Source organism: Chroicocephalus ridibundus, chromosome 5 (genome assembly GCF_963924245.1).
Source record: "Chroicocephalus ridibundus chromosome 5, bChrRid1.1, whole genome shotgun sequence".
NCBI lineage: Eukaryota > Metazoa > Chordata > Aves > Charadriiformes > Laridae > Chroicocephalus > Chroicocephalus ridibundus.
In genome coordinates, this window is record NC_086288.1 from 36,046,115 (window position 1) to 36,063,051 (window position 16,937).

General features: G+C 40.8%; 1 protein-coding gene across 3 annotated transcripts in view; it reads left to right on the forward strand.

Annotated features, from left to right (window-relative positions):
- The first annotated feature begins 3,860 nt into the window (after positions 1 to 3,860).
- LOC134516007 (uncharacterized) overlaps positions 3,861 to 16,937 on the forward strand; it is a 68,734-nt gene continuing 55,657 nt past the window's right edge. For all 3 annotated transcript variants that reach the window (XM_063335778.1, XM_063335779.1, XM_063335780.1), the window contains exons 1-8: positions 3,861 to 4,079; positions 4,408 to 4,508; positions 4,888 to 4,957; positions 5,851 to 5,981; positions 7,683 to 7,771; positions 10,813 to 10,912; positions 13,133 to 13,176; positions 14,370 to 14,447. In XM_063335778.1, coding sequence (XP_063191848.1) covers positions 3,914 to 4,079; positions 4,408 to 4,508; positions 4,888 to 4,957; positions 5,851 to 5,981; positions 7,683 to 7,771; positions 10,813 to 10,912; positions 13,133 to 13,176; positions 14,370 to 14,447 — 779 coding nt within the window. In that variant the 5' untranslated portion in view covers positions 3,861 to 3,913. The remainder of the gene's footprint in view (positions 4,080 to 4,407; positions 4,509 to 4,887; positions 4,958 to 5,850; positions 5,982 to 7,682; positions 7,772 to 10,812; positions 10,913 to 13,132; positions 13,177 to 14,369; positions 14,448 to 16,937) is intronic.

Here is a 16,937-nt window from a genome sequence, read left to right on the forward strand (position 1 = left end):
GGTCTGTGAAATACTTTGCTTGTACTTTTTTAAGTGATCAGAGAAAGCCTGACTGTCAGGAAAATCTGAGAAAAATAATGGAAAGTGTACTTGCTTTGGAAAAATGTACTCCACGTTGTCCTCCGTGACTTCCAGGATTAGTTCTGAACACTACTAATTCAGGATGAGGGTAGCAGATGAATTTCAAATTTCCGTGACACATCATCTGTGCTCCATGCTAGTGCACAAATCTGTTTACAGGGTGGGAAGCACAGGCCTACAATTGAAACATTAACAGCACTAGCCTAATAAAAGTAAATCTAAGTACTTAGGGTTACTGAAGGAAACTGAATCTCAGATTGACCTATGTTTGAACCATGACCAAGAAAAAAATTGTATTAATTATTTTTTTACTCTGTAACCTTTTTCTTTCTCCAGCATAAAAATTAAAGCCAGAAGATATATACCCCTTCCTTCTCAAAATTTATGATAGGAATTAAAAATCTGGCTTACTTTTAAGAGCCAGTGGATGCAGATTCCTACCATGTGACAGAGTTATGGTGTTTATTATTGTTGACCCTTATCCCCTATATAGGCCACAAACACAGTCAAGTTTTTAACTAGCACCTCCGTGTATGAATTTCACACAGGCTCGTTACTGACTGTAGTTTCTTCTGGGCTTCACTGACAAACAGACAGTGCCATCTGATGTCCTCAAAGAGCAATACACTGTTTCTAAAATCTGTTAAATCACATAAAGGCCAAAATCTCAAAATTACAACTTGACCACCACAGAACATTCCTTCACAAGCCTCTCTGGAAAAGAGCCTCTAAATAATTTGCCTCTGTTTTCATCAAAACAATCCTAACCTTGTGTATGAAATGATGGGCTCTGAACTAATCATTACTGCAGCACTGGCTTAGTATCTTACACGTGCTGTATATTAATTCTCTCACACACATGTAAACATACGTATGCGAATTTGCTAAAATTGTATTCATGCTGCATAAGGGCTTTACAATGATTTCTGACAAAGCAAAATCCAGCCCACTGCAGAACCATGAGCAGATGCTGTCAAAATCCATGTGACAAAAATATTTGAAAGAAGCTGAAAGAATAAAGCACCTTCTAGCTTCCAAGACTGTTCCACCAATGTAGACACGTGCATGTGAATATTAGTATCTTCATATGGATAAAATGCATTTGTTCATCTGGGGTGAAATGCATATATTTGCATAGCGCAGATGGCCCAGGGGATGCTGGCAGGAGTAGATGACACTTCTGCATGCGAGGCGGGTGCGGACGGTAGTGAAACACAGCCATCTACCGGCCTCTCGTTCGCTTTGTTTGAGCAGCCTTGTCTTCTCACCTCCAGAAATTCACTTTTGCAGCATGAAATCTTGGCCTGACACATTTCAGCAGGAGTTTTACTTACATTAATGGGTTATAAATGATTATGTTTGTTAGTGATTGGCATTTATTTTGGATATGCTTAAGCACAGAAGTGAGTGAGGACTACAGGACATTGATTTGTGAGTCACAGCCAAGGTAAGTTGCATTTGAATTTCAGCACAGGATTTGAGCCCATTGCAAGACTAGTCGATGTTTCCTGCTACGTTACGGGATGTTGGAATCTTACTGTAATGTATTCCATACTGAAACGCACATGGAAGACACTTTAAAATTTAGCTACAGAAAGCATTTGTCTTTATGCCTATACCAATAGCTGTGTAATTTGCACCAGGCAGTGCTCTTTCTAGTTCTTGCTTCAAAGTTTACTTTAAGGAGCTACAATAAATACATGTTGCTATAGTTAGGACAAAGCTATCTGGAGTCAGCTGTGTATACGTTACACATTTTTTTTTCCCCCACTGTGATTATTTGGATGTTTACTAGTTTATAGGGACCCAAAAACCGCAAGATTTCAACATAATTAAATAACAATCAAAGTTAGGTCCTCTCTATGTGTAGGGAACCAACTTTTCTTTCTCTGTGACCTCCTTGGTTCTGCCTGTTTAATAACTTAGTACAGTAATTGCTTATAATTTCTTAGGCACTTGGAAGGTTAGAAGATGGTGCTTTATGGCCTTTTTGAAATAGGAAAACGCTGCATCTCCCTACGTAAAGAACCAAATTCTAAGATCACGGCATGACTATTTTCTATCTTCTCTCAACTATATCATTTCTAACTGCAATCAGAAATCAGTCTAATTGGACACTTTATTAACAATTTTCAAAAGTACTTTTTAAAATATTTTCAACATGGCTACTTTTTACATCAGTAAAACCACCTCTCATCATCATATACTTAGCATCGTCAGTATCACACATAATGTATTTTTTCAGCGTTCCTGCAAAGACCCCAAATTTTATAAATGTTTCACTCACAAGAGATTATTCAAAACCACCTAGAATCAAAGCATATGTGTAAAGGCAGATCTAGCTGTTATTGCATCGGGTCAGCATGCAATTCTCTGATTCAGTCACAGTCCTTGTCACATCAGATGAATAATGTGGATTTTCTCTAGCTGAGGAGTCACCTCCGAAGTCACCACCTGAAGCACCTCTACACAATCAGCCCTCTGTGGAGACATTCAGTGACAGCCCTCTGGTTCAGACCTCAGGGCTGGGAAATCATTCCTCTGTGCATACCAGGGAATTTGCTGGTTTGGTGACATTCATCTTATGTCCACTGACATTCACTCTGGGACCTGAGAAACCCTTCCTGTCAAAACTGAGACACCTAGTCCCACAAAAAGCCTTATTTTTTAATAAACACATTTTTTATTTAAGGAAGGAGGAAAAGCTTTCTTATAAATTTCATAACCAGACTATCTGACATGCGGAAAAGGACCTCGGGGTGTTGGTTGACAGCCGGCTGAATATGAGCCAGCAGTGTGCCCAGGTGGCCAAGGTGGTCAGTAGCATCCTGGCTTGTATCCGAAATGGTATGGCCAGCAGGACTAGGGCAGTGATCGTCCCCCTGTACTCTGCACTGGTGAGGCCCCACCTTGAGTACTGTGTCCAGTTTTGGGCCCCTCACCACAAAAAAGACATTAAGGTGCTGGAGCGGGTCCTGAGAAGGGCAACGAAGCTGATAAGGGATCTGGAGAACAAGTCTTATGAGGAATAGCTGAGGGAGCTGGCATTGTTTAGCCTGAAGAAAAGTTGGCTGAGGGGAGACCATACTGCTCTCTACAGCTACCTGAAAGGAGGGTGTAGAGAGGTGGGGGCGGTCTCTTCTCCCAAGTAACAGGCGATAGGACAAGAGGAAACAGCCTCAAGTTGTGCCAGGGGTGGTTTACACTGGATATTAGGAAAAAATTCTTCACAGAAAGTTACCAAGCACTGGAACAGGTTGCCCAGGGAAGTGGTTGAGTCACCATCCCTGGGGGTATTCAAAAGACGTATGGTGCTTAGGGACATGGTTTAGCGGTGGAGTTGGCAGTGTTAGGTAGATGGTTGGACTTGATGATCTTAAAGGTCTTTTCTAACCTAAATGATTCTATGATTTCGACACTACCGAAACCCTGAACGGGGTCTCAAGGTTTCAGGTTAACCCCCGACCCCACGCCTGGTGTTTCAGTCCGTGCCCTTGCCACCCCTGCAGCACCGCAGGGGTGCGGCGGCACCTGGCGCCGACCCCTGCCCGGCGTGGGCCAGAACCAAACCAGACGCCCCGCTCAGGCCCGTTCCGGCGCGCAGCCACCACAGCCCTTCAGCCGCCTTCAATGTTGAAAGGAGCGCGCCAGCCGGGCCTCCCGGAGCTCCCGCCATGTCTCCCAGCGAACCCGGGGTTCATACACTCCCCTTCCGCAGGCGCCCAGCAAGCTGTTCGGCCGCTGTCGCGGGGCGGGCCAGGGCGGGCCGCGGGGCGGGCGCGGGCCGGGGCCTCAGCTGGGGGCGTCGCCCAGGAGCCCGCCTGCCGCCACCATGAGCTGCGCCGCGCTGCTGGGGCTCCGGGGACCGCGGCTGCTGGGGGCCGCCGCCTGCCCGCCCCGCTGGAGCAGGCGGCTCAGTGCCGGCTGCGAGCCGCCGGCGGGTGCCGCGGTGCGCATCGGCTGCGCCTCGGGCTTCTGGGGGGACACGGCGGCCGCAGGTAGGCGGCGGCGACTGCCGGCGGGGAGGCTCGGCCGGGCGGCGGGAGTGGTCGCTGGGGCACCGAGGGCTGGCGAGGCCGCCGGGCGGGGGGGCGTCCGGGCGGCGGCTGCAGCGCCGCAAACAGCCCCGTTGCGTAAGCGGCCGGGCCGGGGCTGCTGCCGCCGCACGCCCGGGCGCGGCGGGGCGGGCCGCCCGCAAGGCCGTCAGCGAGGGCAGGGGCGGGACGGCCCGGCGGGCCTCAGCCCGGCACCGCGGGCGGGACAGGACGGGCCGGGGCGGGCGCGGACGGCGGGGTGCTAACGGCGGGTTCTCCCCTGCCCCGCCAGTGCCGCAGCTGCTGTACGGAGGGAAGCTGGATTTCCTCGTCTTCGATTATCTCTCCGAGATCACCATGTCGCTGCTGACGGCCGCCAAAGCCCGGTCTCCCGTGAGTAGCCGCTGCCCGGCCCCGGCGCGGCCGGTTTGGCTGAGGCGAGGGGGCCCGGCTGGGTGGGGTGCAGCCCCGCCGGGAGGCGGGTGGGCTCCGGTCCCTCCCCGGCTCTCGTCGGGCACAAATCACCCTCCCAGTCTGTTTTAAGACATGTCAGGTTATGGGGACACGTTTGCTTTTGTACACTTCTTACTTGCATGTATTTATTTATTTTGACATACTCAGTTTCATCTTATAAAAGCGTTCACATCCTTTTCTGTGTCCAGACATTTTGGGAGCTCGTTGTTCTTCCCTGTTTTTTCCTTTCCCTTAACCAAGAAAAGGGATTGGGTTGACTTGACTGTAACAAACAGCTTACAGCTTTTCATTTTTTCAGGTTTTAGGTTACACTCCAGATTTTGTTTCCGCTGCCATGGCTCCTTATATAAAAGATATTCACAGGAAAGGTATGCCGCTCTTTGTGTGAGTTTGCATCTTAGTTAAGTTCACTTATCTAAGTTTTGTATGGCTTTTGTTGCTATAAACATCTGGTTTTTACCCAAGCATTTTGCTGTCCTCTAGCAATAATATTTTAAACATCAGCAAAAATCACATTGTAATAGATGCAAAGTGCAGGTCTGGTGACATTTAGATTGGGTAACTTGAAATGTTTGCTATAATTACAAATATATACATAGATATCCATGTACATCTTACTGTAGCTTTAATTTGTGAATGGAAGCTTGCTTTACAGACCTTTATTGAAACGTGAGATATAGACGGTTTCAATGCAATCTACAAGTTTTTGAACATTCCCATATAGTTCTAGAGTATCACTTACTTTCTGATCACTTACTTTTTTTCCTGTTTACATTAGTACAGTGTCACAGTTTTCTGAGCTTGAGAGGAGAAGGGGAATTACTTCTAAGTACCCAATACCTTGTTAACACCGTCTGGAATTTATAGACATAGGTGCATGTTTCCGCTAAAATGCAGTTGTTTGGAGAGCGTGGATGCTTGAATGACTGGTGTCAAATACTATTTCTGTAGGAGTTGTTTTAATACTGTCTGCCTGCCTCTTCATGTATGTCTTTTTGGTCACTTTTCTCTTTCCATGCATAAAGGAAAGATAAGAAGTTTCTATAACAATTACTTTTCCATAAATGATTTTGCATTGGCTTATTCTGATCCTTTCACAGATTAAATGGGGTTCATATTTTAACGTGTTTTTAGTAGTTTACTTGATAGGATGTCTGACACCTTGCAAAGATGATACCTTGCTTGCATTTCAGCATGCTTTAAGTTTTTAAAATACAAGTGACTGTTGACACTGTTGAACTTAATTTGTCTTTTTGTTTAGGTGTCCGTGTCATCAGCAATGCTGGTGGAATTAATCCACTTGCTTGTGCAGCTGCCCTTCAGGAGGTGGCAAAGAAAGCAGATGTTGATTTGAAAATAGCTGTTGTTGCTGGGGATGACCTAATGAGTGAGGTATTTTATTTTGTCTTAAGGTTTAGTAACATTGTGGAAATTATTTTAGTCCTATATAGCATGAAGGTGGCATTTACTGTCATATAGGAACTTACTTTGTGTATCTTTATGCACTAGCCTGCTACTGTTAAAAGCACCAAAGAAGTGCTTCATTTTCTTCATTCTTTTTATGCATAAAAACAATTCTTGGCACATCTTTGTTTGGTGTGTGATGGGGGTGAATTTTATAAGACTGTGGATCCGCTGTTTATCTTTTTGAAGCAAACTGTGAATCTGATATAAGGTATGCTTGCTTGTCAGGACAAGCCAGGATGTGCTGTTACTTATTTTTTCTGTCTAAATTAAATAATCTTGAATGTTAAATCTCTTAAATTTAAACGTGGTGTAGTTACCATGTGTTCAAATGTTCATCCCTTCTATCTGTTTTTAGTAGTTTAAAGGCATTTCCTGTTGTTATTTTGTTTACAGGTAGCTGCTGTTCTGTTTTTAAGTGATTAGTTTATAGCCAGTAAGGTAATGTTAAGTGAGAGGATTGAAGTTTTAATGTTTCTGAAAAACCCTTGAAATCTGTAGATTAAATGTATGGCTCTTTTTGATTTAAAGGATGACAGTTTATGTATGAAGTCTGGTTGCACAAAAAGCATTGGCCATACCTGAAAAGATACTGTGAAAACAGTTCATACATTGATAGTGGTTAAAGGTGGATAGGTTTGCACAGTGGTTAAATCTCTGCCTGTAACTTGGAAAATTATTTATCTGAATAGGCTCTGTTATTCCTTGCATGTCATTGAATGTGGAAGATGGTCAAGTAAGATTCTTTATTTCCAAATTACATGCAGTGCTTTGACTTCCTTTCAAGAAACTTCTGCTCTACTGAAATTACTTTATCATCAGTGGTCCAGAATTTCATCACTGGTATGACAGTGAAATGGTCATTATTTGAGTTTGGCATGGATGTTTCTGATCTGAAAAGGATTATTTTCTATGCTAGTGTCGGTACGTAACTTGCAGGAGCGAAAAAGAGAAAGCTTTTATTGCCTACAGACAACTTTTGCTGTAGATACCAAACATCATAAGTAAAGCTAGGAAATGTTGTTTGTGGTTTGGAGGATTTCAGTCCTTAACATGGAATACCAAATTAATCAAAGTGGAAGGTTTTTTTCCACACTATAGATCCCCCCCCCCGTAACTAGCATTAGACATTGAGTCTATGCCCCTGGATCCACTGGTTTCCCAAGCTGCCTACTGCATGGTCAAAAACACCCGTCCTCCTACCTCTCTGGAAACACAATGTATTGTAAATATTACCCGGAGCTGCAGAATTAGCCTTGATTTCTGGCCACACCACAATTGCTGTTATGGCAGACACATTTCTGTTTGCAGGGTTTGATTTATTCAGTCCTACAGCAATTAAATACCGTTTAAAAGCCTAGAAATATACTAGTTCATTGTAGTGGATCATCTGTGAATGAACTAGCATTCTTCAAAGACTGACTTACTCTTCTGTGTGCTGGAAAACTATGGTTAAAAGTGTGTCTAGGGCTTTTAGCCATTCAACTGATTTGTATTGTTGCTAATTTTAATGATTATACTTTGCTTAGAGTTGCTATGAGGTGGATCTGTTGTCTGATACTAATAAAAGGCTTACACTAGATACTAGAAAATACTCAAAGTTTTGATGTTTTGTTTGTTTTCCAACAGAAAGAGAACCTGAAAGGAGCTGGTATCACTGATTTAGAGAGTGGCAAACAATTTCCAGAGAGCATTCATAGCATGAATGTGTATCTTGGGTGAGTTATTTTAATAAGTTGGTTTTGTTATGGAAAAATAACTTGAACACATTGACTACATGAGCTTGTTTTATTTTGCAAGTAGAACCACCCAGTATGTGAGGTTCACCTTTGCATTATTCAGGCAACCAGAAAAAAAAGTTTATAACTTGTAAATAAACTTTTAATTTAGAACCTTGCCAGTTGCAACTCCTTAGCATTACATCTTTTGTGAATCCTCAGGTTTTAGTTCAAGCCAAAATAGTTTTAGTTTAATTATAACAATTGCAAAAATCCTTTTTTATGTGCAGAATATCCCGTCACTGCATGGAGCAGTTGTTTAGGATGGTGTCACTAGAGAAGTGCAACTGAGGAATTAGGGTACTGGGACATGCTCTGAGTACTGTAGGAGGTTCTATTAGGCTGTGCTGAGTTATGTGTCAGGCTTTGTACCTTTGAAATTTTGGAAGCTGTGTTTCCAGTTCGAATCACTACTTTGAAAGATCTCCCTTGCCTCCTTTATGATCCTGAAGGCCTCCCATAAATCTCTAAATGCAGGTGTTCTAGCTCCCTGTTTGTGAACAGTTGCATTTTCATTGTCACCATCAGCCTCTTCAGATGAATCAATATCAGTCAGGTCTATCAAAGGGGAAGGACTGAGACGCGGGACAATGGTCAGATCTTCCCAAAAACCAGCATCTCTTCCAGTTGGTGATCCTGTTTTTGCTTTTCTGTCCTCCATGTTATATATATCATCCCATCCTGAATTTCTGTTCAATGTTCTTCTAAAGTCTGTGCACACAGTCCACCCTCTTTTACATTAAAGTTTATGGGAAAACTGCTTTTATCTCTTTTTTACCATTATCATTGCCCTTTCCAAAAATGCATCACTGGCAGATAGCAGAAAACGGCTGTACCTAACACAGCATGTATTTTTCTCTGTAAAATAAGAACCTTTTAATAGAAGAGTCTTTTTTTTTAATTCATCTTTGGTGTTTTCTGTTGTTGCTGGGTTTTCTGTTTGTTAAACTTTGACTTGCAACATCTGCAGATGTGAATAACTGTAAATGAGATCTACGAAATAACGTTTAAGCTTTGTAATTGTCAGACTGTTCATTCCATTTCTGGTGATTCATGATTTATTCATGAATTCAAAAAGCAATGCAAATCAAAACAGAGAGGACAAAAGCAGGCTAGTATGAGGATGAGGCATTTTAAAAATCTGTTATGTAGAATGGTTTAGGTTGGAAGGGACCTTAAAGACCCTCTAATTCCAACCCCTCTGCCACAGGCAGGGACACCTCCCACTACACTAAGTCGCTCAAAGCCCCATTCAGCCTGGTCTTGAACACTTCCAGGGATGGGGCATCCACGACTTCTCTGTGAAACCTGTTCCAGTGTCTCACCACCCTCATAGTGAAAAATGTCTTCCTGATACCTAATCTAAATCTACTGTCTTCTAGTTTGAAGCCATTACTCCTCATTCTATCACTACATGCTCTTGTACAAAGTACCTTTCCAGCTTTCTTTTATGCCCCTTTCAGATTACCTCTTGTCTCTGCTTCATTAGCAGATGCTATAACAGTGGACTCTTGCTCTTGGTTTTCTAATAAAAGCAGTATTTCTTTATGAGCCCCTTAATCTCAGTTGCGTTGAAATGTAAAACTATTGCCAGCCTCTTAAATTAGTCATTTCATAAGTTACATTTTTCTTTGACAGCATCAGCAGTGGGGGCTTATTTGTAAAGCAGATGATAAATTTATATATGCCTGTAAAACAAGTCAGCATCAGAGTGTGTTGGGTAAAATCTGTAAGTCCTGTAGATAGGTGACTTCTAATTCTCTAAATCTGATGATGTTTACAGTTTGATTCTTGACGCAAGTGTGTAAACTCCATCTGAAAAATTTGCATTGGGATATCAATCCTGAAGTGTTTCTTCTGTCCCTCCTGATTTGGGCCATTAGGAGTTCTGTGGAGCGAGTTCATGTGCGTTTTTAACAATAAGAGCCAAGTGGCTTTATTTGCTGCTTTTGAAAGGTAGTTACACAGTTTTTCTGGCAGTATCCTATATGGATGTATGCAGAACCCCCACTTGTGCTTTTTACCTGTGACTGTTACTTAACGCTACAACTAGAGGTGTAAATTGTTTCTGTATGCTGTATATTTGCTTATTGTTGTAGGTAGTATCATTTGGCTCATGTAGCATTGGGAAACAAAAATACATACTTACGTTTTATGTTTACATCACTAGGAAAACTTCTGTGTCTTCTAACTTATCTCTTGACAAAAAGAGGGCTAAGTCTATAGAAACTGTAGACAAACACTGCTCTTGGTTTTGTTCTTCAAGATTCGCGGTTTATGTGGTTTGTGTTTTCAAGCTGCCTGTTTCATGAAGACTAGAAGGATCCAGCACATAACGCATGTTTAGAAGCCAGGAGTCATGTGCTGTGGTCAAAGCTTGCTTACTAAAGTGTATAAACTCAAGCCGTTCATCTGGGTGAATACTTTCAAGCCTGACTAATTTTGACTGGGACAACTCTTAACTGATCAATCTGGAAAATCTGTTGGCTGAGTTTCTTTGGAAAGAATAACTGCACAATGCTGTTTTTCAATTTAGTTGATATTGCAAGTTCTAAAAACACTTAAGGAAACTGACCTGAAAGGTTTAAAATTGGAAGGCAAAATTACCAAGCTTTCTCTGTGAAGAATATTGGTCTTTATACACTCATCTACCAATGAAATGAGTAATGAATCTCTGAAAAACACTATTTTCTGTTACTGGTAGTAGAGGTGACACTCTGTGCACTATATTCAAGACACTTGTCTTGATGCTTGTAGAAACTGTTTCAATTATGTCATTTAGATATCTGAATTTGATAGGGTGTTCTGAGGATTGCTTTTAAAAATATTGTTGTACATACAAAATGACAAATTGGTTGTTAAAAATGATCTTATTGATTTCCTACAGGATTTTAAAGTGATTTCTATCCTTTGTGTGACAGGGAACTGATTATTTTTTTTTTAATGTAAAAAATGTTACTGTTGTTTTTTGTCATCTTTAGTGCAAGACCAATAAGCAGAGCTCTGGACCTTGGAGCCGATATTGTTGTGACAGGTAGATGCGTTGACAGTGGGATTGTATTAGGACCACTCATTCATTCTGTAAGTACAAGTTAATTCCCATGTGATAATGAACATATGTGAATGAATATTCAGCAGTCATTTTCAGACAATTTTTGTTCCTGATGAAAATATAGATGCCCAATTAAAAATAATGAGCACCTTAATTTTTTTTTTCCTTACATGCCTGGAAAGTTGCTAGCTTTCGTTTCTGCTAAACTTATAGCAGAGTTATTTATGAACATGTGTATCATGAAGTGGAAAGCACTTCGGTGAAGTTAAGGAAGTCTTAGCATGTTTCACCAGTATTTCACTCTTGCTGTCCACACCACTACCCCCCCGCCTTGAAAATTTGGTGTGCAAGGTTAAGAGGTATATTTTTCTTTACCACAAGGTGGCGATCGTAGAGCTCACTTTGGGTTTACGGGGGGACAGGCACATGAGGTGGTCTAAAACACTGGTCTTTTTCAATGGGTAAGCAGTTTTATTTTAAGTAGTTGAGTTTCAACGCAACATTTCTTAAATTCTTCGAATTTCAACAAACTATACAAGCACGATATGTGGTTTTCTGAAGTATTTTGAATAGTTTGTGCATTTTTGTGAATGACCACACAATGTGAAGTACAGAAGCTTTCTTTTGGTGCATATTTACAAAAAAATAAAATATGATGGTATATGTTAGTGTCTAGTTACAAATATCCTTTCTAAAACTTCATACTCTTCTGACTTCATGCATATCAAACATTGCTTGATTAATGACACTGAGAGGAGTGGTGCGGTTGACACACCTGAGGGACAGGATGCCATCCAGAGGGACCTCATGAGGTTCAACAAGGCCAGCTGTGGAGTCCTGCACCTGGGTTGGGGCAACTCCTGGTACCAGTACAGGCTGGGGAATGAAGGGATTGAGAGTAGCCCTGACGAGAAGGACTTGGAGGTACTGGTGCATGAAAAAGCTGGACCTGAGCTGACAGTGTGCACTTACAGCCCAGAAGGCCAACCATATCCTGGACTGCATGAAAAGAAGTGTGGCCAGCAGGTCAAGGGAGGTGATTCTGCCCCTCTGCTCTGCTGTGGTGAGACCCCACCTGCAGTACTGTGTCTGGCTCTGGAACCCTTGTCGCCAGAAAAACACAGACCTCTTGGAGCTGGTCCAGAGGAAGACCACAAAAATGATCAGAGGGCTGGAACACCTCTCCTATGAGGACAGGCTGAGAAGGTTGGGGTTATTTAGCTTGGAGAAAGAGAAGGCTCCGGGGAGATCTTATTGTGGCCCTGCAGTACTTAAAGGGGGCCTATAGAAGACAAACTTTAGCGGGGCCTGTTGTGATAGGACAAGCGGTAATGGTTTGAAACTAAAAGAGGCTAGATCTAGACTAGATATAAGGAAGAAATTCTTTACTGTGAGGGTTGTGAAACACTGGCACAGGTTGGCCAGGGAGGTGGTAGATGGCTCATCCACAGAAGCATTCCAGGTCAGGTTGGATGGGGCTCTGAGCAACCTGATCTAGTTGAAGATGTCCGTGATCATTGCAGAGTGGTTGGACTAGATGACCTTTAAAGGTCCCTTCCAACCCAAACTGTTCTATGATTCTAATCTAGAATTAAACTTTCCCATTTATAATTGTCATTATGACTCATTAGTTTATTTCTAGCTGTTTACATTCTTAAAATAGCTGTCAGTGTGTATTATCTATTCCAGAGAAGCCTCCTTATCTAATTTATTGAAAGGTTTTTAGGGAGAGTTCTAAATAAGAAACAATGAATAAATTGCTTGCACTGTGTTGAACTTGGGAAAAATAATTTCTAGTTAAACGGAAGACATACTTCCAGTTTTTAAGGATGACTGGTAGTACTCCAGGAACTGATGATTTTCAAAGTTGAAAAAACATAGTGGTTCGTTTACATGACATAAAATAGGTGTTAGACTTTTAAACCTCTGTGTTATGCAATTTTTGAATAAGACAAATATTGCACTTCCCTTTTTTTTTTAAAGAGGGTGTGACTTTGAGAATATGTATTTGTTTGGGTCTATTAATACGAAGAAAAAGGAAATGCAGCAGAGTTTTTTTTTTTTTTTTTTACTAATTAACTGTATAGCTGCTCAAGTCCATGTACAACACCTACCTGTTCTTTAGATTGCTGCAGTTAAGTAAAAATATATCCAATGCATTGTTACTCAAAGCAGTGAACATACTATATGCAGTTTTCTGTACTGTATGAAACTTTTATATATGTAACATGTTTGTGTTTTTCTTCTAGTTTGGCTGGAACAGGGATGAATTTGACTTGCTAGCTGCAGGAAGGTAAATGATATGAGAAGAAACTGGTAAATTTCTGCTATCCTGACATTATGATATGAAATATAATTTTGTGATTTTGCGTATTACTATTGAAGTAATTTATTTGAATATTTTTGTTAGCTTTTGAGTTTTTTTAAGGCACATTTAATATTCTCATTTGGAATTGAATTTATAGACAGTTCATTCTGTAATCAACTTAAAATAACAAAATGAGGAAGGGAGTGAAGGCTTTTATTTAGCAGCTTAACTTTCTCTTCTTGTCCATTTTGTGTCTATTTTGTCTCAAGAGATGAAAATTTTATGGCCCAGACCAGTGACTCCCAGCTTTTTCTGTTTGGCCGTCACTGTTGATAGTTGAGATGGTAGCAGGTCTTATTCTCAAAGATGCACAGAAGGAGATTCAATGAGAGGTCAGCATACTTGTATGGTTTTGCAGCAGCTCAGTGTCAATGTTCTCATTTGCAAACCTAGTTGTAAATCCTAAAGTTAGGAATCTGATGCAGAAAGCATGGGGTAAAACTCTGTCACCTAATTTAACATTATGTGTTGCCTGACTGTGCTGAAGTCCATAAAAGTGAGTGACTACTTGGGTAACCCAAGTACACCTAGTAGTAATATGCTTGTACCTTCTGTTGCTTGAGAACAAATGTTTAGAGGAACTCCAGCTCCACTGAACTGGGGATGATAAAGAGACAAAGATTTTTTTCCGTAATTCTCTTGAGTGTTAATGGACTACCACAATCAAGGATTTGAAAATCATAATACATGATCATAATACATTCTGTCCTTCACATAGGAAGTGAGATCCTATAGCTCTTGATTTTAAAAATGGGCTTTGCATATTTAGTTACACACAATGCAAACTGCTAAGTTACTGGATTTAGATCAGGACTTCTTGAAATGACCAATGAAACTCGTTTTTTGGTGTCAAATAATCTTTCGGGTGTTCACTTTTTTCAGGAAATTAATTTGATTCTTGATGTAAAGGTTACTCCTTTCAACTCTTTTTATATTAATCTTTCAGAATCCCTTGTTATGTTTAACGCGTAGTTTATAAATGTATTAGATGCCTATGGAGGAAAAATAACATCTTCTGTTATTTAGCTTTACTTCCATTGTACTATTATATTTTAAAGCTTGATTTGTGAAGCTTGATTTTTACAGAATATTTAGTTATTTGAATGACGTTTTCCCAGCCTTGCAGGTCATCTCATTGAATGTGGTGCTCAATGTACAGGTGGAATATTCACGGATTGGCATGCAGTACCAGACTGGTAGGTAATTGTGACATCAGCATATATGTTTGTTGTGGACCAAATATAAAGTTTCCTACTATATCTGTGTTGTGAAAACTACTTCTACTTTATTCTTTTGGGGGAGGCAGTATGGGCCTTTAGATATTTTCTCACCTTAATGTTATTCTTCTACAAGGTCTCTTCTCCCTGTTGCAGTTTTCCTTTCTGGTCAACTGGGGACTTTCTTCGTTAACTTAAGAAACAGATGATTTGAAAAAAATTTTAGCCCTTTGGTTGTTTTTTTTTTCCTATTAGATTATTTTTTCTGTTTTCTTTTTTTATCATCTGCTTTTGGGAAAGATTTGTTACTGGTTTTCATGTATGATTGTAATGGAGAAGACAGCATGCATATTTTGGATGCTGTTTCATCAGTCTTTACTTAGATCAGAGTTGCCTTCCCTTCAGTCACAAATGTTATATAATTTGCTTTGGGAGGGATGAATGTATGCCACAGTCCTCTCCTGCTGTATGACCGACCTCCACAAACGTGTTGAGCTCTTAGTCTTTTCAGAAAGTTACCTGTGTATCTTGTGTTCAGACCTACTGAATTAGACTTTCATGTAGGTAGGTCCTTCTGTCTGCTGAGGAAGGACTGATGTAGTCTGCTTTTGCCCAACTTGTTTTTAAGAGCAATTTAAAAGTAGTCAGGGAATACATTTTGCATAAGATGAGTGATTCTGGCTGCAGTTTATTCTTGTTTTCCTTAGGATGAGAGGGAGGATGTGCTGTGTCATGAGAAAGGCAGTGCTTCCTTTACGCGATGGAGGAAAGGGATGAAGAGTTGTGGGAGAGATATAGGAGAGAAGGGTGTCTTTATGCTGGGTGTTCCTGCTCCCAAGTTGACCCTGTGAAGGAGGCCAATGGGGGCAGTGTGTAGTCCAGGTGGATGAACCAGCAAGACCCTGTGCCCTGCAATCTGAGAGCCGTTCTCCTGAGTTAGTTCCTGAGGGCTGCCGTGCTTTTTTGTCCTCCTTGTAGTGACTGTTTCTGATTCAGAGCGTGATCCTGAAAGAGGTATTCTGTTTTTCTGAGTTCCTGAACGCTGATGGTTTACAGGTCAAGGCACATATGGCATTGAAAAAAAGAGTGACAGGCATTTCTTTTCACCTATTAGGCAGCTAGTATCCCTGAACAAACTGCACTCGCTCTTCACTGTTGTCTTCAATGGGAAATCAAATGAGGATTTATAGTAATGAGACACTCTGTTCATTTTGGAAATTTATAACTTCTAATCTTATTCCTATTCTCATGTATCTCCTGATGGTTTTATTATGCTGTATCATGAAACTTCTTAAAATCTCCTGTAACTGTGACTCCAAAGGACCTTGCTTTATAAAAGAATGAAAGAAAAAAACAGAATACTGCTTTTCTTATTAAAAAGTTTGGTAGTTCTTTAAGGATTTTTCTGTGCAAAATGTCAGTCTGGCTTAAAATAAAAAGGGAAGTTTGAGTGTATTAAGATAAGAGCTACTGGAGTGGGAGTAGCTTATTTTACAGACATTGGATATGCATAGCTAATAGTCGTGTATGTGTAAAAATCATGTAACTGTGTCTAAAATCGCAGTTGTCTTTTGGCTTAGAGCTAACTCATGCTGACTTGAATTGCTACTAAAGAATATAGAAGAGCAGCATGCAATACTGCTCTGTTACCTTGTCCCCATCGATCTGCATGCATACTTCTGAACCATGTGTGATTGTATTTGTGCTAATGTAACAGTAATTTATTTACCTTCAAGTTAAGTCTACCTTCAAGTTAATCATGGTGCCTTAAAACTAGTGGGTTTGTTTGCAAATTCAGAAAGACTTAGGGATTTAATTGATGAAATTCTTGAAACAAAAGCATGTTACATATCAGCCTGTATGATAAACTCCTAAAACTAGTCAAAACCAAAATAATGTGTGACCTTTAATTTTATATTTGGAGAGGCAGAGTAGAAGACTGACTAAACTTGACTTGTGGTCCAGCACATCCATTTAGGATACCTGAGGAAGGGAAGAGGGGAGGAGATTTCTTGGAGAGCTTTGCTGCCTTCCTGCCCCATCCCCTTCTCCTCCCGATATATAGTTGTTTACTGTATTTAGGCCCAAATGCGTGAAGAGGAAATATTACGGAAGCTTTTGGGCTGCAGAAAAATGCATTTTCCATTTGATAGCTTAGTAGTAACCTGTTGACTCCTTAAGTTAAAGAAACTTGATGGCATGGGGTTTTTGTTATTTAGACAGTCTGAATCCATTTTTGATGCATGCATATAATGCATTGCATAATAAAGCACAATAATAATATGATAATTCATAGTTTCTGTTATGACAAAAACATGCAATACTTGCTGCCACCAACATTACTTATATTGCCAGTAGGTGAACAGAGCTCAGAGTGAGCTTGCAGAAGTTATTTGACTATTAATGATTTCTCTCTTATTTAGGAAAAGCTATGTTTTTAGCAGTCTCTTGAAAGTAACTGTGTCTAAG